The sequence below is a fragment of the Cucumis melo genome, chromosome 2 (assembly GCF_025177605.1).
Source record: "Cucumis melo cultivar AY chromosome 2, USDA_Cmelo_AY_1.0, whole genome shotgun sequence".
Taxonomy (NCBI): Eukaryota; Viridiplantae; Streptophyta; class Magnoliopsida; order Cucurbitales; family Cucurbitaceae; genus Cucumis; species Cucumis melo.
In genome coordinates, this window is record NC_066858.1 from 24,794,804 (window position 1) to 24,819,738 (window position 24,935).

The 24,935-nt window shown below is 34.2% G+C and overlaps 7 protein-coding genes across 9 annotated transcripts; 4 read left to right on the top strand and 3 right to left on the bottom strand.

Moving 5' to 3' along the window:
- Nucleotides 1-93: 93 nt before the first annotated feature.
- On the top strand, nucleotides 94-1,687 carry LOC103493959 (transcription factor MYB35-like). The gene is made up of 3 exons (XM_008454940.2): nucleotides 94-325; nucleotides 421-550; nucleotides 694-1,687. Exons 1-3 carry the CDS (start codon nucleotides 193-195, stop codon nucleotides 1,538-1,540), a joined length of 1,110 nt encoding a protein of 369 aa, XP_008453162.1. The 5' UTR covers nucleotides 94-192; the 3' UTR covers nucleotides 1,541-1,687.
- A 639-nt stretch (nucleotides 1,688-2,326) lies between these two features.
- On the top strand, nucleotides 2,327-5,301 carry LOC103493958 (uncharacterized). The gene is made up of 4 exons (XM_008454939.3): nucleotides 2,327-3,092; nucleotides 3,629-3,742; nucleotides 3,850-4,137; nucleotides 4,751-5,301. Exons 1-4 carry the CDS (start codon nucleotides 2,523-2,525, stop codon nucleotides 4,949-4,951), a joined length of 1,173 nt encoding a protein of 390 aa, XP_008453161.1. The 5' UTR covers nucleotides 2,327-2,522; the 3' UTR covers nucleotides 4,952-5,301.
- A 333-nt stretch (nucleotides 5,302-5,634) lies between these two features.
- On the top strand, nucleotides 5,635-6,747 carry LOC103493957 (uncharacterized). Its single transcript, XM_008454938.3, has 2 exons — nucleotides 5,635-6,460; nucleotides 6,535-6,747. Exons 1-2 carry the CDS (start codon nucleotides 5,876-5,878, stop codon nucleotides 6,688-6,690), a joined length of 741 nt encoding a protein of 246 aa, XP_008453160.1. The 5' UTR covers nucleotides 5,635-5,875; the 3' UTR covers nucleotides 6,691-6,747.
- A 4,436-nt stretch (nucleotides 6,748-11,183) lies between these two features.
- On the top strand, nucleotides 11,184-15,029 carry LOC103493956 (transcription factor bHLH79). The gene is made up of 6 exons (XM_008454936.2): nucleotides 11,184-11,971; nucleotides 12,365-12,562; nucleotides 12,738-12,803; nucleotides 13,715-13,783; nucleotides 13,871-13,948; nucleotides 14,615-15,029. Exons 1-6 carry the CDS (start codon nucleotides 11,681-11,683, stop codon nucleotides 14,741-14,743), a joined length of 831 nt encoding a protein of 276 aa, XP_008453158.1. The 5' UTR covers nucleotides 11,184-11,680; the 3' UTR covers nucleotides 14,744-15,029.
- Nucleotides 15,030-16,338: 1,309 nt separating this feature from the next.
- LOC103494323 (germin-like protein subfamily T member 1) lies at nucleotides 16,339-17,004 on the bottom strand. Its single transcript, XM_008455452.3, has one exon. The coding sequence runs from the start codon at nucleotides 17,002-17,004 to the stop codon at nucleotides 16,339-16,341; it is 666 nt and encodes a 221-aa protein (XP_008453674.2).
- Nucleotides 17,005-19,322: 2,318 nt separating this feature from the next.
- On the bottom strand, nucleotides 19,323-20,943 carry LOC103493955 (germin-like protein subfamily T member 2). The gene has a single exon (XM_008454935.3). It carries the CDS (start codon nucleotides 20,117-20,119, stop codon nucleotides 19,454-19,456), a length of 666 nt encoding a protein of 221 aa, XP_008453157.1. The 5' UTR covers nucleotides 20,120-20,943; the 3' UTR covers nucleotides 19,323-19,453.
- Nucleotides 20,944-21,166: 223 nt separating this feature from the next.
- On the bottom strand, nucleotides 21,167-24,186 carry LOC103493953 (5-formyltetrahydrofolate cyclo-ligase, mitochondrial). Of its 3 annotated transcripts, XM_008454933.3 has the most exons (8): nucleotides 23,572-24,186; nucleotides 23,297-23,437; nucleotides 22,700-22,855; nucleotides 22,409-22,450; nucleotides 22,263-22,308; nucleotides 21,952-22,022; nucleotides 21,718-21,844; nucleotides 21,167-21,630 (listed from the first exon to the last, which is right to left on the bottom strand). In XM_008454933.3, the coding sequence occupies exons 1-8, from the start codon at nucleotides 23,987-23,989 to the stop codon at nucleotides 21,618-21,620; spliced, it is 1,014 nt and encodes a 337-aa protein (XP_008453155.1). In that variant the 5' UTR covers nucleotides 23,990-24,186; the 3' UTR covers nucleotides 21,167-21,617. The 3 variants fall into 3 exon arrangements, 2 of the variants coding, with proteins under 2 accessions (XP_008453155.1, XP_008453156.1); XR_538542.3 differs by lacking the exon at nucleotides 21,167-21,630 and having other exon boundaries at nucleotides 21,766-21,844; nucleotides 22,235-22,308; nucleotides 23,572-24,095; XM_008454934.3 differs by lacking the exons at nucleotides 21,167-21,630; nucleotides 21,718-21,844; nucleotides 21,952-22,022 and adding an exon at nucleotides 22,037-22,105 and having other exon boundaries at nucleotides 22,235-22,308; nucleotides 23,572-24,095.
- Between the last annotated feature and the right edge of the window lie 749 nt (nucleotides 24,187-24,935).

The window sequence follows — 24,935 nt, forward strand, 5'->3', positions numbered from 1 at the left end:
CTTCCACACTTATCATACCTTCTAAACCATATCATTTGCTCCTCCCATTCCCTTTAAGGACCGTTTTCAAAGAAGGTTTTCAAGTAAAACAAGGGTCATTTGCTCAATCCAAAGTGCACCCCTTGATTTCACCTTCTCATTAGCTTTTTTATCGTTCATTTCCTGACATATTTTGATACAGACAGATAAAATATGGTTAGAATTCCTTCCTGTGACAAGTTAAACCTCAAAAGAGATCTCTGGACTGCAGAGGAAGATGCTAAAATACTTGCATATGTGTCGAAACACGGGACGAGCAACTGGACTTCTGCTCCAAAGAAAGCAGGTTAAAACTTGAATATCTGACGATTTTGGTTGGTTTTTATACATAAAGCTATGTGGAAACTTGAACTTGAATGTTGTGTTTGAGATGCTTCACAGGATTAAGAAGATGTGGGAAGAGCTGTAGACTTAGATGGACCAATTACTTAAGGCCTGATCTTAAGCATCAAAACTTCACATCCCAAGAGGAGGAATTGATTATCAGGCTTCATGCAGCAATTGGTAGCAGGTACATTAAAATATGCAACATACCATTAAGAACTTGTTTCTTGGTTTTGTTTTTATGTTCATTGAGACGCTTCCGACTGACTCGGTTTTTGCTCCAAGACTAATGACTGTTCTCTTCGTTTTCTGTTGTTCTTATGAATGTAGATGGGCTATAATCGCTCAGCAACTTCCTGGAAGAACAGATAATGATGTGAAGAATTACTGGAACACGAAACTGCGAAGAAAGCTTTCCGAAATGGGAATTGATCCGGTTACTCACAAGCCATTCTCCCAAATATTAGCTGATTATGGAAACATTGGTGGCCTCCCTAGATCCACCAAGAGAATTGGATCTCTCAGTAGAGAATTGAAAACTTCCGCCTATATGAAACCAGAACACCACTCAAACTCTGCTCAAGGACTTGTAGATTTGTTGACGCCGTCGATGTTACTGCCAGAAACTGGACCTGTGATGGACCAGTCCATGAATGCCAATGTCCACCAAGTAAACAACAACCATCCTTTGAATCTTTTGGCTCAGCTGCAAGCAATGCAGCGGGTAACAGAAGCTTCACATTGCACTTTTAATGAACAAATTCAACCTCATTTCTATACTCAAAGCTATTTACCATCTTCATCATCATCATCTTCTTCCTCTACCACTACAGTTACTTGTAGAAATTCTTCCTCAACATTTAGTTGGCAGGATTTTCTTCTCGAAGATGCGTTTTTACCGTCCGAGCCTCAAGAACTCGAAAATGTAGGTGAGTTTTCTTTAAATCAAAATGGTTGTCAAACAGAAAACGGGATATCAAAAGAAGAGCTGAACAAAGAGAGATGTGATTATCAATACAATAGATTTGAAGCAACGCATTGCTTGGTTGGAAACAATGATATTGAAGCTTCATCATCATCTGCTGAAAACACATTCATAGAAACTTTGTTACATCAAGAGGACAAGATCATTTTATTTGACTTCCTTAATCTTTTAGAGGAACCACTTTACCAATAATTGTCAATTTCTATTTTTGTTTTTACCTTGATCCCTATGATGATCATATTCCAATCAGAAATCTAAAAAGAAAAAATGGAGTTGCTGCCTTTTATTTGAGTTACTTTTATTGTTATTATTATCTTAATAGATTGTATAGTTTCGTGAGTGAGGGTTCAATACGAAAGAATCTTCTAAGTTCTAACAACTTCTCAAATGACCGTTTATTTTAGTTTTAAGAGAAGAAAATTATAAGTAGATTTGACACAAATATGACCACCAACGAATTTAATATAGTTTTGTAAGTACACATAATTTGTTTTTCTTTTTTACCGCTCTCGATATAAAAGACTCAACTTGATTGTAAATGTACCATGAATTTAGTTTAATTACAAGTTTTTCAATGTGATCAATAAAATCGTTAAAAGCCAAAAAAAATTTTTACTTTGAAATATGTATGTAATAAATTCTAATCATTTGTTAGAATGCAAAGTTTTAACAAAATTTACTACTCTTAGTTTTTCTATTAAATAAATATTTTATTAAATTTTCTATTTTTAATAATTATTATGCAATTCTTTTATATTTAAAATTTAAATGATTAAGTATGTATTAAAAATCATTTCAAAATTTAGAGTAGAAATTCAATATTTTCAAAACTTAGGAACATAATTCAAATCTAACTCTAAGTTAAAAAAGCATTTCAAATATATATATATATATATATATATATATATATATATATATATATATATATATATATATATATATATATATATTTTCTTAAAAGATGGACAAAAGTAAAATATAAACCCAAACGATAATAACGGATCCTAAAACTTCAAAGAAAATTGCGGGTCGCTGCCCATAGGGATTCAGTTTCTTCTTTTCTTTTTCCTTTTATTTGTTTGTTTATTTTTATTCTTTTGGATAAAAGGGTTTTCTTTTTTTTTTTTTTTCACTTATTTATGACTTTTGTTTACTAAAGAAAATTCGTAAATTTATGAAATCGGAGGGAGGTCGTAAACGGGATCCGGCATCGAGCAGCAACAGAGCTCGAGAAGAAGAATCCATGGTGGCCATTTCCCTTTACAGAGGTAACCTCCACAGGGTCCCTGATATTCCTCGCCGATGGCTTATGCCCACCCACAATATCTCCATTAAAGATTTCAAATCCCTTCTTCACCGTCGTTCAAAAGCCCTCTCTCGCCTCCGCACCCCCACCTCTTCTTCTCCAGCCAAACTTTCTACTTCCCCTAACCCTAACCCTAACCCTAATACCAATTCTTTAATTAAATCGGATGGTGATGGACCTAGAAATAATGGGTCTGCGCCTGAGGTTCCATTGGAAACTCATAGGGTTAGTGTTGGTGGTGAAAGACCTTCTGCGCTTGTCAAGGAGAGGAAGAAGTCGGACATTGGTGATAATTGTATTGGAAAATCGGGTGATGGGTTTGATTCTTTTAATGGTCGGAAACCTTGTTTTGCTGAGCAGGGTTCTAATCCCGTGGAAAATGGTGGCGCGCATGCGAAAGATAAAAATCCTGCTGTTTTAGAAAACCCTAACACAGAGGTATGGGTTCTGACCAGCTCTGTCAATTTTCAATTCTTGTTTTTCATTTCATTTTGTATATGTTTGAAGTTTCGTCGATCTTGCTTGCATTCCAAATTGTTTCTTGGCGCGTCCTGAATTTTGCCGCGGTTGTGATGAAGTTTTCTTTTACTTGAAGAGTTAGTTTTATTACATCTACAACTGTCTGTCAATTGTACTAGGATGGAAAATAGAAAGATTGTTACTTTAACAAGGCTTTTAGACATTTGGGAATGTTTTGAGATCACTATTGCAAAATTGTATGCCGAGCTTGTAAATTTTGTCGAGCCTTCCTGTTGGTAGAAGAAAGATGAGATCAATGGAAGTGAAATAAAGAATGTGGTATGCTGAAAACGGGTTCTTGTTTTCTTTAACTGTGGTATTGAAGGAAGAGCTTTCGAGCTTGCTGTCAATATAGAATGTCTCAACACCAGCATCGCTGTTTTAAATTTGTTTTAATTTCTTTCTCTCCATTTCTTTCTTTTTACCTTTTTCATTAATGCGTGCTACTGTGTTAGGCAAACAAGGAGGAGGGTTTGTTAGAGGACAAGGAGGACAGGAAAAGGGAAGTTGAAGAGAAGTTAAAAGTTTTGAATGAAAAAAAACATAATCTTGTTCAAGTGTTAAAACAGGTATATTCCTGATCCTTCCACCTTACCTTGTCCTCTGCACTAAAATTCTCGTAACTACCTATGGGATTGATAAATCAACTAGGTCATTTTCTTGGTGTGGTTGACAGATCTTACATGTGGAAGAGGAATTAAAAAGGCGTAGTAGTGTGCAAGGAACGGCAATTCGCCCTTCTGCTCCTCTTCAAGTGGATGCCTCAGCTGATACAGGTTCAATGACCAGACAGCTTGCTTCTAGGGTAGGCTCAGAAGTGAATGCTAGTGGATATATTGAAGGGGGAGAAGCTGATGATCTTTTGAACCAGAATTTTCTTGCTCGTCAAATGCTTCGGAATAGCAGTATGTCACCTTCTTCAGAGTCCCCTCTTAGAAGGCCTGTTCACATCCAACCCAATATGGTAATTCATGTTGCTATGACTTATACGGATTTGATTATTGCTTTATATGAGTTCATGATCAATGCCCTTTTTATCTTGACTTTAAGTGGGCGATTTCGTGTCTGGATTTAGAGAATAATATGCTTTTTTGAGAGGTCAGGTGTGGAAGCTTGGTGTCAATCATTGGGCTTTTTAAAATTATAAACTTGGTCTTGTTCTTTTGGATTGGGGTCTTTCTTTATAGTTAGTATTTTTTCTTATGCCCTATGCTTTCTTTCATTTCTCTTCTTGAAACCATAGTTTCTTACCCAAAAAAATTATGAAAAATAAAAACCATTTTCATTACTTTATTAGTGATGTGATGAGTGATGAGTGATGAGTGATGAGTGATGCATCAATAACATTTTAAAGTGCCTTTAGAATGCATGAGTGAAAACTTGTCCAAGAAACTTCTTTTCACATTCCTATTTCTTACCAAAATTTCAAGTTTTTCACATTAACTATCGACTTTCAGAGTTCTTGGTACCATCTCTTCAAGTTTATTCCTGACGTGAAAATCAAGGATACGTTCATCTGTTTTTATCATTTTTTTCTTGTGAAGTGAGCGAGGCATAAAATAGCATTATATGTGCAGGGCTCACATCCATCCCGAACAAATCTTGGCATTACTGGGAGTCCATCATGTCTCCCTCCGGCTGCGCAATCAGGGCTTCCTCCAAACCTGCCTACTGTATCTGTATCCGGAACCAACTACGTTGCATCTTCACCTTCTCCTGCTGCATCTGGGGGCACTTCAGTTCTCAGAGATGCTCGGCAGCCTAGCCCATGGAATTAGAGATCATCTCTGTAATTTGCATTGATGAGTTCGTTTTGATTCTCCACTTCCTGGTTCAGCAGAGCAGAGTGAGTTCTAAGACTAGTTTCATGATGTATAGTTATACTCTTGTGAAAATTAGGTTTGATGATCTACCCAGCTGTAAGTCGGCCTTGTAACATCACCCGACTGATGGTTTTGTATTTTTGTTCAGTATATCACTTGTGCAAAATTGGAAAAAAGAATGATAAAAGAGTTGACTTTGTATACGTGAGGAATTTCAATGGGACTGGATGACCGTTAGTCTGAAACACAAATTACTCATCTTCAGTTTTAGAATGAAGCTTTAGCCATGTCTTGAACATTCTTCATACACACCTTGCCAAATGCATTGTTGTTTCCTGGTAAACCAGAGCTAGAAATTAATAAATATTGTTAGTAACTTCAAACATTGGCAAGGACTCTTTTATCGATCGATGACCTCATCTTCACTAAATAACAATTTTTGTCATATTCGAAATCACTTATATTTACGAAATTAATTTAATGATTGATTTCATACTTTTGGATATGATCACATAAACGTGATTATATGGTTTATCTTTCTTCGACTAATACTAACATGTAGTATTAAGATTAAGGTATTCTTATTTTTATGTCTATTGTCACACTGTTAAACTTTGACTTGGGTTTTTGGGTAGGATAGAAATTGATTTTTTTTTTTCAAATGTGATAAAATACAAACCATTAATCTTAAGAAAGAAAAAGAAAAACGAAAACAACAATAAATTCAGTGGTCAATTCAATAAAGGCCTGTGTCTGCAGAAGCAGCTTGCATGAGTAAAGATTAGATTGACCATCAACAGTTCCATATCTCACCCACTCAACTTATCCACCCCCACCACCACCTTCATCACTCCCCATAGCTCTCACTCCCACAAATCCATGGCTACTCATAATACAACTTCCTCATCCAAATCCATGGACCCCCACCTCAGAAACCAACCTCCCGACGCCGCCGTCGCCGTCGTCACTCCTGCCGTTGTCTCTCCCCACCCAACATCACCAAAACTAGATCCCCCAACCCCTTTGTCCGACTCAGACAACTTGTCAAAATCACACCCACCTTCCCCTGTCGGCCCCAGAACAGAGCAAAAGGTAGCCAAAAAACTCAATGAAACCCCTCAAGAACACACCACTACAGAGAAATTCAATGGTTCTGAAGAGAGATTTGAACATATGATCAACTGTATCACTGCCAAAGAAAGGGAAATGAAACAACTTCTAAAGGAACATGAACATGTCACTCGCAGACTCTCTATTTCTCTTTCTTCATCTCGTAGTGGAAGAAGAAGATCATTCTATGGCTCGCAGATTCAGTTAGGAGATGTGTTTGCTAAAAATGGAGCCAAAGTGGTTTCGGCTGATATGCCACCGTTTATGCAAATCCATGCCGTCGATTGCGCTAGAAAAGCACATGACAGTATGGAAAAGTTCACTTCCAAATCCCTTGCCCTGACTCTCAAGAAGGTACATACAAATCAATTAGTTCATTTTGGTATTTCTTGTTCAAAATGGTGAATTGGGTTGGCTGATTTTGGCAGGAATTTGATGGGGTTTACGGGCCGGCATGGCATTGTATTGTGGGGAAGAGTTTTGGGTCATTTGTAACACATTCAGTGGGTGGATTTCTGTATTTTTCCATGGCTCAGAAGCTTTACATTCTTCTCTTCAAAACTACTGTACAAAGAGCCAATTAGAAATAATACTGAATAACCACTCTGTTTCTTGTTCAAACAGGACAGAGCTCTCTCTAATCTCCATCTTTTCCTCTGTTTTGTGTTAATTTCGCCATTTTTGTTCATAATTAAGCTTACTGGTCTATAACTGAAGATGATAGCTATGGAGATAATGATGGGAGGTGGTAGCTGCGGTAAATACAGATTAAAACTAGAGATTCATTTAGGGATGATGATGATGATAACTACTCTGTTTTCTTCAAACAGAACAAAGCTCTCTGTTATCTCCATTTTCTTTTCATCTGTTAAGTTCTAATTTGACCATTGATGTTCATAACTGCGCTTAACTGATCAAGAACTGAAGGTAGTGGGTATAGCGATAATGGTGGGGAGTGATTTCTGCAGTAAATGCGGATTGAGAACTGAAGATTCATTTAGAGATTATGATAATGATTGGCAGAGGCGAAAGGCCCACATCATTAATTTTGGGGTTTGGATTTATATTCTCTTCTTCTATATTCGGACACAAGGATGTGCAGATGATAAGATTTTTATTTTATTTTTTTCTTTTTCGGTGAATTTGTTTGTTTATATCTTTATCTTCTTCATAAACGTGCTTGGAATTTGGAATTTGGAATTTGGAATTTGGAATTTTGTTTTTGAAGATAAAACACTTATTATCTTTTCTTATGTTGGTCAAACTACTTTGATTTTGAGTTTTTTCAGCATAATTAATATATATTCGTAACTTAACTTTCAAGTAAAAACATCATACATATATATATGTATGTGTGTGTGTTAATGATACTATAATTTCTTTGAAATTGGAGGTTTACAAACTCGTCATTCTTTGTCTATGAATGTTTTGTAAAAATACTAAATTTAATGAATTTAATTATTATAAATTTAAGAGAAATATATCAATTTGTTCGTAATCTAAATCGCTATTTTTGTAGAAATATGTCTATAAATGACTTTTAACTGTAAAAAGTAATATTTAGGAACTAAAAATGAATTGAGTATCAATAGAAATCATTAAAGATCGCACCAAAGTAGTAAGGAAACCACCAAATCATAATTGTAACATTCAAAAGTTGAAAGTCTAACGAGGCATATCTTTAAGAAAAAGGATCAAATCCAACCACAGTCAACAATTCTCAATTGTTTATTACACGAAAATAAACAAAAGAAAAGCTATATCTCAAATTTCAGCAACTACATCAAAAACTTAATTAACAATAACAACTGCCCAGAAAAAAAATGAAATGAGTATTTAAAATTTTGAAGCAAAAAGAAAATCAAAGCCCCATCATAATGATTTTAAGTGATTGGTTGGTAATATGAATCTATGAAAGATTCCAAATGAAATTGAGAAAGAAGAGAGGTGTGTGTGACCCTATAAAGGTGAGGAGTGTGGGAATAGTAAGTAATGAGTTTTCCTTTTTGACAGTTCCTATGGCTACACCTAACTTAGGGTACCCTCTAATTATTCACTGCCAATTCAAGGACTCTGACTCATCATCCCCTTACCTTTCTGCTCCTCTATTGTCACTACTCTCACTATTCCCCAAACCTAACCCCTTTTACAAATTACATCATACAATTCTTCAAATAATTAAAATTTAAAAAAAAAAAAAAACTTAAATGCATCACGACACCCTCTGTCTTTATACATTTCATCAAATTATTTAATCATGATCGACCTGTTATGGGATAGATTTTACTTTTCTTTTTCTTCAAAATATTTTGATATTTTATGTAAGTACCGAGAAGATATATATAAAGATAGGTGCACGTGATGCACCTGGGTGTTATCCATTCAAATATGATTTTCAAATCTTATCACTCTAACGATTGTAAGTACAACAATCAGGTTTAGTATTACACGTAATACAAGTGTTTACAAATTTAACAAAATTTATATGTATTTTTCAAAGTTTTATTAGTAATAAAGCCTATCAAATATAGCAAAAAAAACTTAAATTGCCGATAGAGAATCAATTGTAAATAGTTTTTTTTATCCGTAAGAATTTCTCTAATCGTTAACCATTAGATAACTATCGATTGCAATTGCTCCAAAAATACATAGATAAAGTCCTTTACTTCTCATCAAACTAAGCCTAATTGAGTAGTAATTGATATCACATTCCATTCTATATATATATACATATAAAAGATTTGTGTGTATATATAAGATTTGCTGCTTGTAATGTGGATTTTCAAAGGGATGGAAAAAGAATAAGTGAAATTGGGCTGGGCCTTTGAAGGATTAATTTAAAACTAATTGGGCCAAACTATGGGCTTGTGCCAAAATATTTAAATTGGGCCCAATACAATTGGAAATTAGGGTTTGGGAATATTGTGATATGAAAATAGAGTGACAAGTAAGTTGGATTGGGAAAGATCAGTAATGAATCAAAAGCTTACATTTTTTTTTTCTTTTTTGTTTATTATTATTATTATTATTATAACATCAAATTGGAAGTTTCTAAATAGAAAACAAGGGCAAAACCAACTTTCTGACTTTGGTCTAAATTTTAAAGTCTACTATTATCATATTTAGAATGACAATGATCTTTGCTTTTTTTAGCAACTTTACCTAAATTTGAACTTTTACACTTTTACTTAAAACCCCCCTTAAAGCCACTTTCAATATCACAAACACCTTCACTTTCATTACTATTTTCACAACCCTACCAAATAGTTCAATTTCAAGTTGATTATGACACTTGCCTATTTTCCATACATCAAACATCACTCTATAAATAATATTATTGATTATGAAGATATTTTCTTATAACTAAAGTTTGCATCAATAAACTTGTTTTCAGTAACTTTAAACATGATAAAAGTGATTTTACCTATTATAAGATTTCTCTCGAACATGATCTAGGGGTGCTAAGAAGTTTTTCTTGTTTAGAGAAATTACAAAAACCACCCTTGAATTATGGTGGGGTTGCAATCGTGCCTTCAAACTTTCAAGTCTAAAAAGTGGGTCCTCAAACATCTACACGTGTGTTAAAATTTGATCCTCAAACTTATAATAATTGTAGAAATTAAGAGTAGTTTAAGAATATAGACTACAACTATCACCATGCTTTAGAGGTGGTTTTTGTAGTTTATTTACTTTGTTCGAGATAATAAAGAAGTAGAAGAAATAAAAATGGCACATGATAAAAAGATCGGGAGAAAAGAGAGAAATTGGTCACTCTCAAGATGAAAAGAGAAGGCAAACTAGACTGGAAAAGGTAAGTGGGGCAAGAAACCAAGTAAGGAATGGTGAAAGGACCCTTTTTAGGGTATCAATTACTTCTCTATGGCTCAATATTCATTTTTGTGCTAACCAAGTTAGGCCTTGACAGTGCCCTTGGGCCTTAACTTTGCACCCTCCAATTTCATTTTCTCAACTACTAGAGGGAAGATAGGGTTAGGCCATTGATGGATAGATTTCGAGTTGAAAGCTATTACAACACGGATATAGGGAGGACAAAAGTTTTGTCCTTGCAATACTCACTTGAATAAGGTAGTGATCTCTAATCTAAGTCCAATACGAAAGTTAAGAAAGTTAAGAAAGTTTTGTCCTTCCTCTTGAATTTAAGAAAGTTAAATTACAAGTTTAGACAAACTTTTTGAAGTTATATATTGTTGAACAGTTTATTATTTTAAAAAAAATTGTATAAAATAATAAAGACTTGTTAAACATAAAATTGAAAATTTTTATAGACTCGATAACATTACCATTGAACTTTCGAACCTATCAAACAAAGTAAATGAAGAGTTTGAAACATAACCACTCAAATAGTTCATCTACTAGATTAACAGTTTTATCTAAAATAGTTTTGTTAAATTTTCTGAAATCCTTAATATTTATTAAAGATGTATGAATTATTGAGAATGAGATATTTATAGGCATGTTATATAGACGATTTAGTAAGTCTATATTTTGAATCAACAACTATTCATAACTTTTTTTTATTATTATTTGATTGATTCATTTGTTAGTAGTCTCTTCCTTTTAAATGTATCTAATAAACATGCTTTTTTTTTCCTTATTAACAACCATAAAGATTCACCACTTATAAGGTAATTAGGTTCATTGATATGTACACCTATCTATTTAGACTCAATATATTCATCATAAATTTAAATTAAATGTCAAAATGAAATAGATTAAGATATACGTAACAATATGCGTTTATATATACAAGATTCTGTGTAAACAAGAGTACAATGATCATATTCTAACTTATATGTTAATTCTACAGTGTCGATAGAACTAAAGTCTCACTCAATAATAGTTTATTTTTATTTTTAAAATTAAATTTATAAATACTATTCTTGTGGATTGTGATTAAGTTTTAATTAAAGTTTTGGTAGTGATCTATAATAGAAAATTAAATTATCAAATCATTCTTATCGTAATTTTCATCCAAAATTCTAACGAGGAGTTTCGAGTAAGAAGTCCAATTAATTATAAATTTCACCATATTATCAAGTCTAGATAGATATGAACTAGTAAAACTCATAAAGAATTAATAAAGTATAAAATAATGTTTTTTGAGAATAGTAAATGTGAAAGGAAGAAAGAAAGAAACATAAAGAGAGAGTGAGATGAAAGGATTGTCATCTAAAGTTTTTAGCCTCATAAAAGCTTCTATCTTTTTCACTCTTCAAGTCAAAAATTACAGGCAAGTGAGAGAAATGGAAGCTCATAGCACAGTGTGCGCCACTGCCTAAAAGATCACAGTATCTCTCTCCTTCTCGTCGCATAGCAAAGCAAAGGAATCCATTTCTCTCAGACCCCATCTCAAAACCCAATCCCTTCTCTTCCCTTCCCCAAAGCAGCTTCATAAATAACGTCTTCACTACCTACACTTTCACTCCAATTCTGAATCCCCATCTTCAAATTCATACCCCAAAACCTCTTCGATTCCTCTCTGCTAGTCCCACATTGACATCTGATTTTGATCCCTTGTGAATTACTGCTTCTGGGTCATTTGGGTCAGCGGAAATGGATCCTCCCCTTGTTAACGAATCCTCCTTTTCTGCTGCGAATCCTTCTGCTTACAGCTTGGCTTCGATTTGGCCTTTTGGAGGGGAGCAGGGTGGGAGTGTATTGGGGCTTCGAATGGCTAATTTGGCTCAGAATCTTGGTGGGTTTCGTGAGAGCTCCACGAATCGTGATGGGTCAATGGAAGAATCGACAGTGACGGAGCAGAGTGGCGGTGGGAGGAAGAGGAAGGATGTGAGCTCTGAAGATGAATCTTCGAGAATGGTTTCCACTAGTAGTGCTAATCAATTGGTTAGTTTTCTTGTTTTCTTCCTCATTTTTCCCTTTTGCTCTCAATTTGGCTACGTTGACCCACTTTTGGACAAAAATGATACCAGTCAAATTTGTATACTGTTAGTTCGGTGTTTCACTTTTAAAAGATGAAACTCTTTTTCTTCTTTTTTGAAGGGAGGAGCTCCCATTGAAGAGAAAACAGCTAATAATCTTTATATAACCATTATTGTTGTTCCAAGATTATCAAGAAACTTGACTTGCCCATTGATGTATGCAGTGATCATATATCTCGACACTGGCTAACTACATTTAAGCATGCTGTATTTAAAGTTTTCAATGAGTTTATAAATTATTGACTTACTAATCAAGGTAGTAATCGCCAATTTATTTTGTACGTTCCATTTCATACAGAGTAATTCAAATGATAAACGAATGAAAGTAGTGGAATCCAGAGATGAAAATGGTGGTATAAAAGCTGAAGTAGATCCTAACTCAGCAGATGGTAAGAAGCTGGCCGAGCAAAGCCCGAAACCCGAACCACCGAAAGATTACATCCATGTCAGAGCAAGAAGGGGCCAAGCTACTGATAGCCATAGTTTAGCAGAAAGAGTAATGTACTCCTCTCAGTTGTTTGGGCTTTGAATATCTCAATCATTTATCAGACAGTTCTTACCATTCTTTCTAATAGCTTCAAGTTACTGGAGGAGATTTGGAATGTTTATATATCCATTATCCCTTCCTCCCAAATTTTTGCCTGCTTGCCTTACTGTAGCCATATGTGCAGGCTAGAAGAGAGAAGATCAGTGAGAGAATGAAAATTTTGCAGGACCTGGTTCCAGGTTGTAACAAGGTACTCTTTATCTGTTACTTTGTGTGTAAGGCAAGTAGCCATTGGGAGAAAGTTTTAAAAACAACCCTGAACTGTAAGATTAGGTATAATTTAGATTTCTGGAAACAACCCTGAACTGTAAGAGTAGGTACAATTTAGATTTCTGACTTATAACTTGATCAATTTTAAGGCCAATCTACTGCAATGCAATCCCTGCCATTTCGAATGCTAAACACCTGGAAAGTTATTGGAGGAGCTTATGTGAGAAGAGAACCTCTCTCTCTCCTAAACGCTAAGTTTAGTTGATCTAAGATGTGAGGGGGAAGGGGTTGGTCAATTTTACTCCTAAACATGAGAGATGGTTGCAACACAGCCACTACCATTATATCCAATAAGCTTTTCTTTAAGTCCAGTACATTCTTCATTCTTTCTATGTCTGTAAAGTCAGAGAGAAAAACTGTGTAAAAAGAGGAGGAAGCAGCAAATTTGGGAGTGAAAGAGAAGGAAAGAAATGAGAACAGCAGCATGCGATGAAGTCACTGAGAAGAATAACTATAGAGAGGAAATTTTGAGAGTGGTTCAGTGGGAGTGGTCTAAAAAAATTAAGAGAAGAGCACTACAACAAAGTTCAATGTCTCTGAGCTTTCATTAATTGTAATTCTTACCCCAGGAAAAAGGCCAATGTTAATGGAAAAGCTGACGATGTTAGTGGGGCATGATACATCGTAACACAAACAATTAGTCATGTTTAAGGACAAGAGTGATCAAATTAGAAATCTGGAGATCAAATTGTCATTATTCTAGTGGTTCAGGGATGGATTTTCCTAAGAGTTGGGGGATGTTAATTTTGAGTTTGGTTGCAGTCGTATTGAAAATCAAGTTCAAATTATAATTTTTCTTGCATATGCATGTGTATTCTTCCTACCTGTTAGGTTATTGGAAAAGCACTTGTCCTTGATGAGATAATAAATTATATCCAATCACTGCAACGTCAGGTCGAGGTATATACTCTAATCCTGAGATTTTCCTTTTATTCGAAACTATTTCTTATTTAATCTGAGCTTTGTATATGCGGCTCAAATTTGTAGTTCCTCTCCATGAAACTTGAAGCTGTGAATTCCAGGATGAGCATAAGCCCTGGAATAGAAGGTTTTACTGTAAAAAATGTAAGTCTGATTTTCATTTCATGTATCAAGAGAAAAGCAATACTAAAAGAAGTCGGTTAGCCATTGCTGATTGGCCATCTTATCTAGATGAAAAGTATTTAATGTGGCATACCCCTTTCTAAAACTCTAATCTCAAAAAATCCTAGGAAACAGGTATATGCCCAGTTTTGATTGCTTCTTTTCACCACAACATCCACAAATTTAAACTTGGCTGGCTGTTTCTTTGTAGGCTTTATGTTTATAATTTTTTGCACCAAAGGTGTCTCGCTTGTGTGCATGACGGGCATATGATTTATTTGGTAATTAACGTAGTTGGCAACTTCGCCCTGGTTCCAACGGTATAGTTTCAAGTTGCTATCACCATCTTTAAACATTTATTTTAATAGTGGACCAATCCATAATCTTGAAGGTTTCATATCTTATTCTTAGTTAAATTGGCTTCACTCAAAAACTTCGTGATAAAGGAGGTTATAAGGATACCCAAATGTTGTAGAGTCAAATCGTCTTGTGAGATTAGTTGTGGGGAGCATAAGCTAGTCACTCAACTCCCCCCCGGCCTCTCTCCCTCTTCGGATGTTCTTACATGCTCCTAGAACAACTTTCATTTTGTAGAAATCTGTTGTGATATATTGAATTATTTCTTAACTCTCTTATCTGACATTTCAGATCGTTAATCAACCATATGATGCAGCTGGGATATTATATGGTTCACAAGCAGCAAGAGATTATACCCAAGGTGCACAACCTGAATGGTTGCATATGCAAATCGGTGGAGGTTTTGAAAGAACGTCTTAGATCTCAATAGGCTTCTTATAATCAAATGTCAAAATTGATTTGGCTTCCTCATTATTTAGTTCAGTAGATAGATTTTATATATATATATATATATATGTTTGATCATTTAGTATCAAATACTTGTATTATTCCCCTTAGGGACCATTCGATATAATTGGAACGATCAATTACTTGTATCATCTACAGAAATTGAACCTACTTCCAATTTGTAACTTACTGACTGATTAATCTGGACTGCAGTTGTACTCGGAGAAAGAACGTACTAAGCTTCCATTACTGCTCTTAATTCTGTTTACTGCCTAAATAGACTTGATGAATCCAAAGATATACTCTCTCTCTCTCTGATTATTTGATTCAACAGATTGTCTAGAAAATGTCTATAGTTTGTGCAGATTGATAAGCCAGAGGTGTTTGACACCTTGCACTTTCTTCCATTCTTTAGAACATGGTGTAAAATTAAAATTTGGAGGGAGATAATTGAATTTTTGAGATGCCAAATTTTGTTAGGGGATAATTTTGTTTTTCTTTCGTTTTAATGAAATTTTATACAAAAATCGAGTTTCTTCTTCTTCTTCTTCTTTTAATTAAGAATTTGCTTCGTAGCTCAATTCAAGTTTATTCAAGTTGATGGTCTTGATTCTTGATCACACTTCAATTGTATAGTTTCGCACTCCAATGTTATCTCTAAGGAATGATGAAATATACAATCGAAATGTTGCCTATATATCTCTAAAATAACCTCGAGATATTGTTTTTTGCTATTTTCTTTCCACTGTTCAGTTTTTTCAATATATTACTTCTCACAATTTTTAACTTTGGGATCAACCCAAAACTTTCATTTTCAAAGAAATTGAATTTGAAAACAAAAGGAATGTTCACATCATCTCACTCGGAAATTGAATTGACGTGAGTTTTGTTTTTGTACTATCTAATATTTAATATTTCTTTTGTGGCTTTTTCCAAATTTTTTTGCTCTCACATTGATATTTACACAAATATTTAGCATTTATATTGTATCTAAATCTTATCTTAGTCTAATTAAGTCACAACTAAAGTTTCATTAACTAACTAATAACAATTTTGATCCATTTTCATAAATATTATGATATTTACAAAAAATTAAGACTTCGATATTTTCGATCTTTCTTTACCATGTGATGCAAAAAAGAACTAACATAATACATACCATGCAAAAGAAAAATCTAAATACTTAATATATTTACCTGAAGTATATTAATTAAACACATGACTGTCTTGTAAGCAGTAAAGTAATTCATTCCCATTCAAGACCATGAATGTGATTATTGTGTAACGAAAACAAACCGATAATAAAATAAAGGGTTCGTTTGATAGTAATTTTAAATAGTTGAAATTATCGAAAAAAGAAACTTTCGATCATTCAAAATAACGATTCTGTGTATAATTTAACATTTCTAAAAGTGACTTTCATTCAACATATGTTGAATTTTGAGTTACTAAAACAATCATTCGAACATAAATAAATAATTTTAATCTTTTAAAATCACAGCCAAACATTATTTGAAAAGTAAATAATCCAAAGTTGAGTTACATAGTCCTTAACATGCATGCATGACCTAAAGAATAAAATCAGACTTGATGGTTTTGATAACATCTTCGTTGACGAGTAAAGCCTTCGACAGAATTACATTGGGAATCGGAGGATTCGAAGCGAACAAGTTCCCGGCGACGAGCACGCCTCCTGGCAACTGACTATTGAAACCTGCAAGCACAACTGCTTTCCTATGTCCGACATTATACTGAAAATGAACAAGTGCTCTAGGAATGATAAACACCTCCCCAACTTTCAAAACCTTATGATAATACACATTATCAACTGTCAAAAATCCAACAAGAACCCTCCCTTTAAGGACGATAACGATTTCGGAGGCTCGAGGATGCAAATGAGGAGGGTTCATTCCACCGGGAGCAAGATCGATACGGTTCATCGACAAACCGAGTGTATTAAGTCCAGGCAATTTAAGAACATTTCCTGGTGTAAGACCAAAACCAAATGGATTTTTTGTGTTGCCTTCTTTGCTTAAACCATCAAAGAAGAAATCCTCAACAGTAACTTTAGAAATTGGTTTACATGGGAATCCAGAAACAGAAACAGTTGCATTTAGATCAGCAACACAGAAGTCTTGTAACGGGTCGGGATCGGTCGAAATGGAAGGATAAGGAAGAAGGATAAAGATAATGAAGGAAATCAGAAGCATGGTGTTTGAAATTAGTTTAAACATGAAGATCAAGAGAAGTACTTTTGTACTGTTAAGGTGAGTGAAGAGTTGGTGGAGGGAAATAGTGAATTTGAGTTAAATATATAGTTGTGGGAAAATTTGGGTGCCGACTAAGAATCTTTTTTTTAAAGTAAAATCATGTGAATGGAAAAAGTTGTATGAATGGAGGATCATGATCTACCAATTGGCGAGACTTACTAAGTAAGACGTTACAAATAATAAAAAGCTAGCTAAGGACTAAGATTATTGACAAAGTCAAAAATACAAAAAGTTTGTGAAGACTAGGTTGGATATTGTTAATTAGTTTGGGGTACAAGAGTTTGTTTAGTTTTGATCTAACAAATTTGTGTTGGGTGCATTGTTGTTTTATGTTGGGTTTTTTTTGTTCTTTACTATGTACTTTCAATAAAATCATAGATGTAGGATTTTATATAGGTTTTGACACGTCATGTCTTATGTCAATGGTCAAAATAAAATCTTGTATTTAGGGTTTTTATAAAAATGATGTATTTGTCAACTTTTTTCGATCGTAAGTTTAAATTGACTTTCTGAGTGTTCATAAACGGTTTGAAAATCAAACCAAAGGCATCTTACATAACCAAATTAAATTGTATAGGTCGAGTAAGTAACTATAACAACTTTTATTTAAGATATAAAAATCCTAAAGGATTAACACTAACCATAATGGATGGAAGGAAGAAAGAACTAATAAAAATAAATTAAAAATTATATTAAACAAAAAGTTAGTTTCAAATAAATAAAATATTTATAAATATAATAAATTTGCACTTATTATCGAGAAACTACTATCTAATTTATGATAGGCTCAAATAAACTATGATATTTTATTATATATTTTTAAAAAATTTCAATTGTTTTACCATTATTAAAAAAAATCTTAAATAAAACAGAAGTTAAATGTAAGTTTTACTCATTTTTACTTATTAAATTCAGTAACCCTCGTCAATATACACGACTTCATGATCTTTTCTTTTGCACAGGATTAAGTCATTAACTAAAATTTTTGAGCTAAATGACTCGAACAGATAAGAGTTAAGAGCTTTGCGTATTAAAATTTAATCGATTAACATCAAATCTTAAATAACATATTATAGAAAGAGTCAAGTAAAGCTAAACCTAATATTAATTGGTACGGCCTTTCATTACAAAAGTTAAATATTATATTAAAATTTGACATCATCCCACCCGTGTCGTGCCATTTGTGTACTAAAAAGCAACAAAAGAAAGGACAAGGAAAAGAGTGAGTACTTTAAATAACAACAAGTTGCCGACTTTGATCCAATATTGTTAGCATAATCACAAATTTCAATAGTCCCAAAAAAAACACTTCCATATAAGGTAAGAGCTTAATGGAATAACCACTGCCCAATCTTGTTTACAAAGAAACATTCAAACTTTCAAAAGACATCACAGATGGAGAGCTGCAGGCAGCTTCTGCAGCCCCGTGTCGCCCAATCATCTGGTACCACGTGGCAAGTCGTTTTGCTTTTTCAACAAAGTTTTGAGTTTTCTCTTTGCACTTTTCCGTTTTGTCTTTTTTTTTTTTTTTTTTTTTTGCTTTTTTAAGAATCTTTTTTTATAACAAATTCCTCGACAATATCAACTTTTATTTTCTTTCTATATGAAAATTACGTTGCATGGCCAAAGGTTATCGTAATCAATTTCATTTTCTCTAATGATTTTTAATTTTATTTTCTTATCCACTTGGAGTCTAAAACCATCCATTTTCGCCCACTATAAAACCGATAATGTTAAATTTTATTGCATGGCTTAGAAGTTTAAATAACATCTGATTCTAGAGTTTAGGAGGTGCACATAAATAATCCAAGATAACATACAAATGAAAAAGATGAAAGTAGGATCAAGAAAGACTAAAAAAAATCAATAATCATCACCTAATACTAACAAAACGTGCATTATTTTTCATTTCTTTTTTGTTTTTGAGCAACTTTATGTTGACAATCTTCGCAGAAATATTTTAAGAAACATGTGAGTAGAAACAAAACTTGTTAGAAAGATGTATGGGAATGTTGAGACCATGGTTCAAATTTTTAAATCATGGACCTAGAATGTTACATAACATTCTTTTGTGAAATACGATCATGGAAATGAAGGGCCGAGATTTTGACACCTAATACGTTATTCCATTCTTGAGAGTATGATGTAAAAAAGAAGAATTATAATAATGGAATTAAATAAATAAATTGGTTTTGTTTGTTCATTTAATTTAACACATTATTCTATTATATTGACGTTTCACTGAACAACATAAATAAGTACAAGTATCAAGAACAAATGAATAATACGAAAACATTCTCACATGACTCTACCTTCCAATCTGTAAGGTTAGTTCATACATATTCAGGATTATGAATGAGATAATTGTGCAGAAAAGTATCAATATTCAATAAATTTGACAAACCGAGTGAAATTAAGCAAATCTGGACTTTATGCCGTTGATTACACTAGCATCGACTTGGAAGGTCTTGGTTAGAATTTTGACAGGGATGGGAGGATTTGAAGCGAACAAAGTTCGCGACACGACCACAGCCCCCGGCAACTGACTGTTGAAAGCTGTGATCAGAATTGCTTTCCCACGCCCAACATTATATTGGAAATGAACAAGTCCTCTGGGAACAATGAACATCTGTCCAACAGTCAAAACCTTAGAGTAGTACACATTACTTGTTGACACAAAACCAACAAGAACCTTCCCTTTAATAACGACGATACTTTCAGAGGCACGAGGATGCGAGTGAGGTGCGTTTATTCCTCCTGGAGCAAGGTCAACACGGTTCATGGATAGCCCAAGTGTATTGAGTCCAGGAAATGCAAGAACATTTCCTTGTGTGACCCCAAAACCAAAAGGATTGTCTGTGTTGCCTTCTTTGCTCAATCCATCAAAGAAGAAATCATCCGCAGTTACTTCTGAAACTGGCTTGCAAGGGAAGCCATTAAGGGAAACAGTAGCATTTAAATCACCAACACAGAAGTCCTGCAACGGGTCGGGGTCGGCTGACAAAGAAGGATAAGGAAGAAGCAACAATATAGTGAAGCAAACAAGCATGTTTAAAAGTGAGCTTCTCAAAGCAATCATGGTGACCAAGCAGTTTAGTCTCAGACAGATAGTTAAGCTCAAGCTTGCTAATGGAAGTAGTTAACAGCGTAACAGAACCCTCTTAAATACTTTTCATGGATCATTTGCCTTCTTCAAATATCTATTCTGAATCAACACATAAAAAGATAAATTATTATGATATGAACATACTAATCTGTTGAGGAGCCTTCCTATGCTGACCTTACAAATAATAAAAGCTTAAAACTAAGATTACAAAGTCTTAATCCAGAAAAATGGTGAGGGTTAGTTAGGTTTCAACAACGATAAAGCGAAATAAAGGCAAGTCTTTCATATATTTTTTTGGAGAAAGAAACTAAATCTTAAAGAAGTAGGTGGGGGAGGTTGATTCAGTCTCATATTCAAGAACCTTGAAGCATTGACTTGGTTAGATCCTAAATTTTTTGCTTCTCATTGTCCAATTTTCTCTCAAAAAATAAAGCAATTTTCTTCCCTTACCTTTTTTCTAATCCAAGTGCCCAACCACTCTTATTGAAATGAAGAGGTCATTAGTTAAACAATAGAGATTACAAAGAAGGAGTTGAATCTGTTAAGAAACGTCATAGGATGAGTCACCTAGGGGCCAGGTCAAGTTTTTAATTAGTAGTTGACAAATATCCGAACTTGCTGACATAATTACAAGTAGGCAATTGGATCACCAATTCGAAAAAATCGATGCTGTCATATTAGGTGGTAAAAGTTCCATATATTAATCATCCCAAATCATGAAAAACTTATAATCAAACATTCAAATAGAAAAAAAAACCTGTAACAAATAGTAAATACCGTAGAAAACGGGAGCTTTGAAATAATGTTTATTATCCGCAAACAAAATCCCTGGACTCCCTGCTTCTCTTGGATTACAAATATGATCCAACATCATCCAGAAAGTTCTTCCACAGAAATTATGGATTTAACTCTTTGAGCATCATATAGAAAAATGAATAGGAACTGATCGGCTGATAGTGAAGCACATTACTAACTCTAAAGCTAAGTCAACAACTTTAAAGTTAACACCAAAAATCCCCATTCTACTTCAAATGGCGGGATCTTACGAGAAAGTCCCCCTTTCATTTACGGAAAACAAGCCATAAATTTATTCTAGATGATGAAAATGTTTGCAGATTATCAACTGTTTGTTAGGAAACGACCAAAAGACTTTCCTCCATCAATATTACGCCACAAATTTCTCCATGCTGCCTAAAGCATGCTTATACAATTAACAAAGTTACACATTAAGAGTAGTACCGCATTTGGAAGCTACCTTTCCAATGGCTAAGAAGAAAGCGCAGAGGAACCATAACTTCCTTTGTGATGGCATATCTAAAGTAGGTGCCGCTTGAAAAGAGGGGGGAAGGCATACATAATTTAACAGCTTCAAGGTTTTTCAAGCTCCAGATTTTCAAGGATTTCATCAAAGAAGTTTTTGTTAAGAGATTGATCTGTGTCCAGTGTCATACTTTCTGATCTGTGTCCAGTGTCATACTTTCATTCTGCGAGGACATGACAAGTAGGAAGTAAGAAATCAAAGAAAAAGTTGGAATGACAAGCGGTTAGACTTCTCAGATTAAAGAAATTACATGTCCAATGCAGCTGAGCTGATGGGAATCACACCAGACGGTGATACAAGAGCATCGACTAAAACATCCTTTGGAGTGAGTGGTATAATTCCTTCATCCATTATCTGCACTGAGTAGGACAGTGCAACTGAAAATCATGCAAACCGAGTTAAGTGAAGTTGCAGGGAAACAAGGTGGAGTGAAAGAGAAACTAAGGTGAGTTTCTACTAGGAAAGAGCAAGCTTACACACATACCAAGGAGGGGCTGCTTCCAATTCTGTGCCTTTGCAAGTTCTTGGTAGTTCTTTAGGAAGGTATCATAATAACTGTTTTCATAACAATTATAGAAGAAGAATCATCTGAGAGTGTATGATGTATAAGATTCTACAGATTGACTGTGGGCCAAAATCTAAACAAACAAAGTAAAAACACATGGAGGGAAAGATTTCACAATCATGATTTGGTAGTCACTCTACTAGTTTCAACTTGCCCAATCAGGCCCAAATGTGTTTAAGTAATAACAGCAGCAGAAAGAAACCTCAGAAAGGCTAAATGCAAATCCATACCCTCCCCCTCGGCCAAGGCGTCTTCCTGATTTGTCAAATGCTAGTCCTGGCAGCAATCGTCATCAACATATTAAAAAGTAATTTGATGCTGGCTTCTAACCTATAAATAAACCCTAAACACCCAACAAATGGATATCATATCTCACCTGGTAAGAGAAATAAATCAATGGGGTCTTTTGTCTGCATAACTGCAAAACATAAATGTTAAAATATCAATGATGTTACATTCAAGATGGTAAGAGAAATTTTTGTTTTGTATTAGATGTGATGAGGATGCTAAGGATGTCAACCTAGTTCAGATATTTGGTTGCATCTCCTAATCTTAAGATTCTATGTTGTAAGTCTCTTTGTATTTTGAGCATTCTATGTTGTTAGTCTAATTTCATACCGTGAAATATTAGAAAATGAAGGGGCAAGAGGTGGGCTGGAGTAGTTACCATCTTCACGTTCATTTCCATCACTATCCACTGGAGCTGGTTCTAGGATGTTCATTGAATTTGCAATAAGATCATCCATACGTGAAATATTGAACATCCGCATGTGACTATTCTTGTCCTCCACACGCGGGACATAAATCTTCTTCGAATAACCATCTTTAGATAAAAAAAAAATGTCAACATTTACAAAGCTCAATCAAACAATACCATAACTAATAACTTCCCCGATTAAAACTGAGAATTATCTCAGTATCGCGATGCCAACATCAAATTCAAACAACGACTTAACCGTATCATGAACAACAATTCTACCAATATGTCCTCTGCATTCATATCCACTACGTCAAATAGTCTCCGTATTTGAAATTGAAACCATTTCCAACCGACGATTACATTCTTCTACACTAATAATTAAATTGATCTAAAGAATCTAATTGAGTCGGTAACTAATTGTGTTTCTTTTATTTGATCTAAAACTTCAAATATAAAATCTTTTGGGCTTTATTGGCATAATCTCGTGAATCTCGCCAAACAAATCCTTGAAACTTTATATCGACCGCATGCATTAGTAAGCGGCTAATAAGTTTAAGAACACACCTTTAGGAGGGTGTTGAAGAATCTCTGATAATAGTCTCGATGTATCAACTTCCCTTAACGCACTGCAACTCACATAAGCACATAATCTCTGAGTAGATTTAAACCACGGAGCTTCCAAGACAATACTCTGAATTACATTGTCTGAGAAACAAGTATAGAGCCCAATGAAAGATGGAAAATATAAAAATAGCATTCGTCGATTCAGAAGCATCTTAAAAAGATATCATATCAACTATTCCACTAATAATCAATTAATATACGTAAGCAACCGATACCTTCCTGGGATCGGAGAGAGGGGTCCATGGCTTTGAGGGCCTTTCGAACGCTGGATCGAAGAACCCGTTTCTGATCAAATATGTGTTTCAATTGGTCTTCATTTTCTGGCTTGATACTCTCGTTTGTCGCCATCTTTGGACACCCAGATGAGAAACGCGATAATGGCGGAAGGGATTGTTGAAAAGCTGAAGATTGGATGTGATTGAACAGTGAATTTGCTGCAATGGGCAACAATGGTTTATAGTTTCGGAGCATTGGGGCTTCGGAAATTGCCCACTTTCTGTGTTTTGGGCTCCGACCCAAGTGTACTCCGGCTGGACTTAGCTGGTTCGTCAACCTAGAACCAATGGTCGAATTTTGAAATCCATTTACCGGTAAATTTGTCCTGTTTCCTTGGAGGAGCTGATATTTAACCATCAAAAGCAAGATGCTCCAATCCCAAACAATTTGGTTCCTTTCAACAACAAAAAAGGGACAAGGACAGTTTGATTCCCGATTGAATTCTACAATTTGGATTTTTCGAATCGAGATACAGCGAGAGATTTAGACTGAAATGAATATGTGTTAAATGAATAGTGTAGCTTAAACTAAGGATTTATTTGAGTGTTTATAAAGTAAATCCAATTTTAAAGAACACTTTTGATAACCTTCATGAAAATGAAAATATTGCCCCTAAACCAGCTTTGTATATTTAATTTGGTGAAAGTTTACTTTGATTGAGTAACAATCTACTCCTACTAAAAAAGGAAAATAACAACTTATCTAAGTAGACAATAGTTGACCACTCTCGTCTCCCTTTACAACAAATTTTAATGCATATAGGAAAATCAAATTAGATATTCGATAAAAGAATCCTTTAGACAACTGTGTTAGTTTTATAAGAATATTTTTACACATACTTGACAATGCTGGGATAGTTATGTTTACTTTGTTGAAACACTCGCTTTAATCACATGTAATTTTATTGATTTTAAATGTGACGTTAATACCAATCAAGATTTATTTTGAATGATCATCAAGCACACGTGTTCATACTTATGGATTAAATGAATTTCATAATATTATGTTTTTCCCCGTGTTCCAAAGTTGAACAGTGGGATTGAACAAGAGGAGGAGACACAAGAGACTTGAAATAATAAAACCATCAAGAGAAAGAGGAATTACGAGAAAAAACCCAACTTTTGATATGTATTTCTAATTGTAAAACGATGTGTAATATCGAATAATACGTATATAAAGTTTTGGATGAAAAACTATTTCATACTCGTATACCTTATTTAGCAGAAAAGTAATAAATAAATAGGTTAAAAAAAAGACCCTTTATAAAACAAAGAGACTACAAAACAAGTTTTCTTAATTGAGG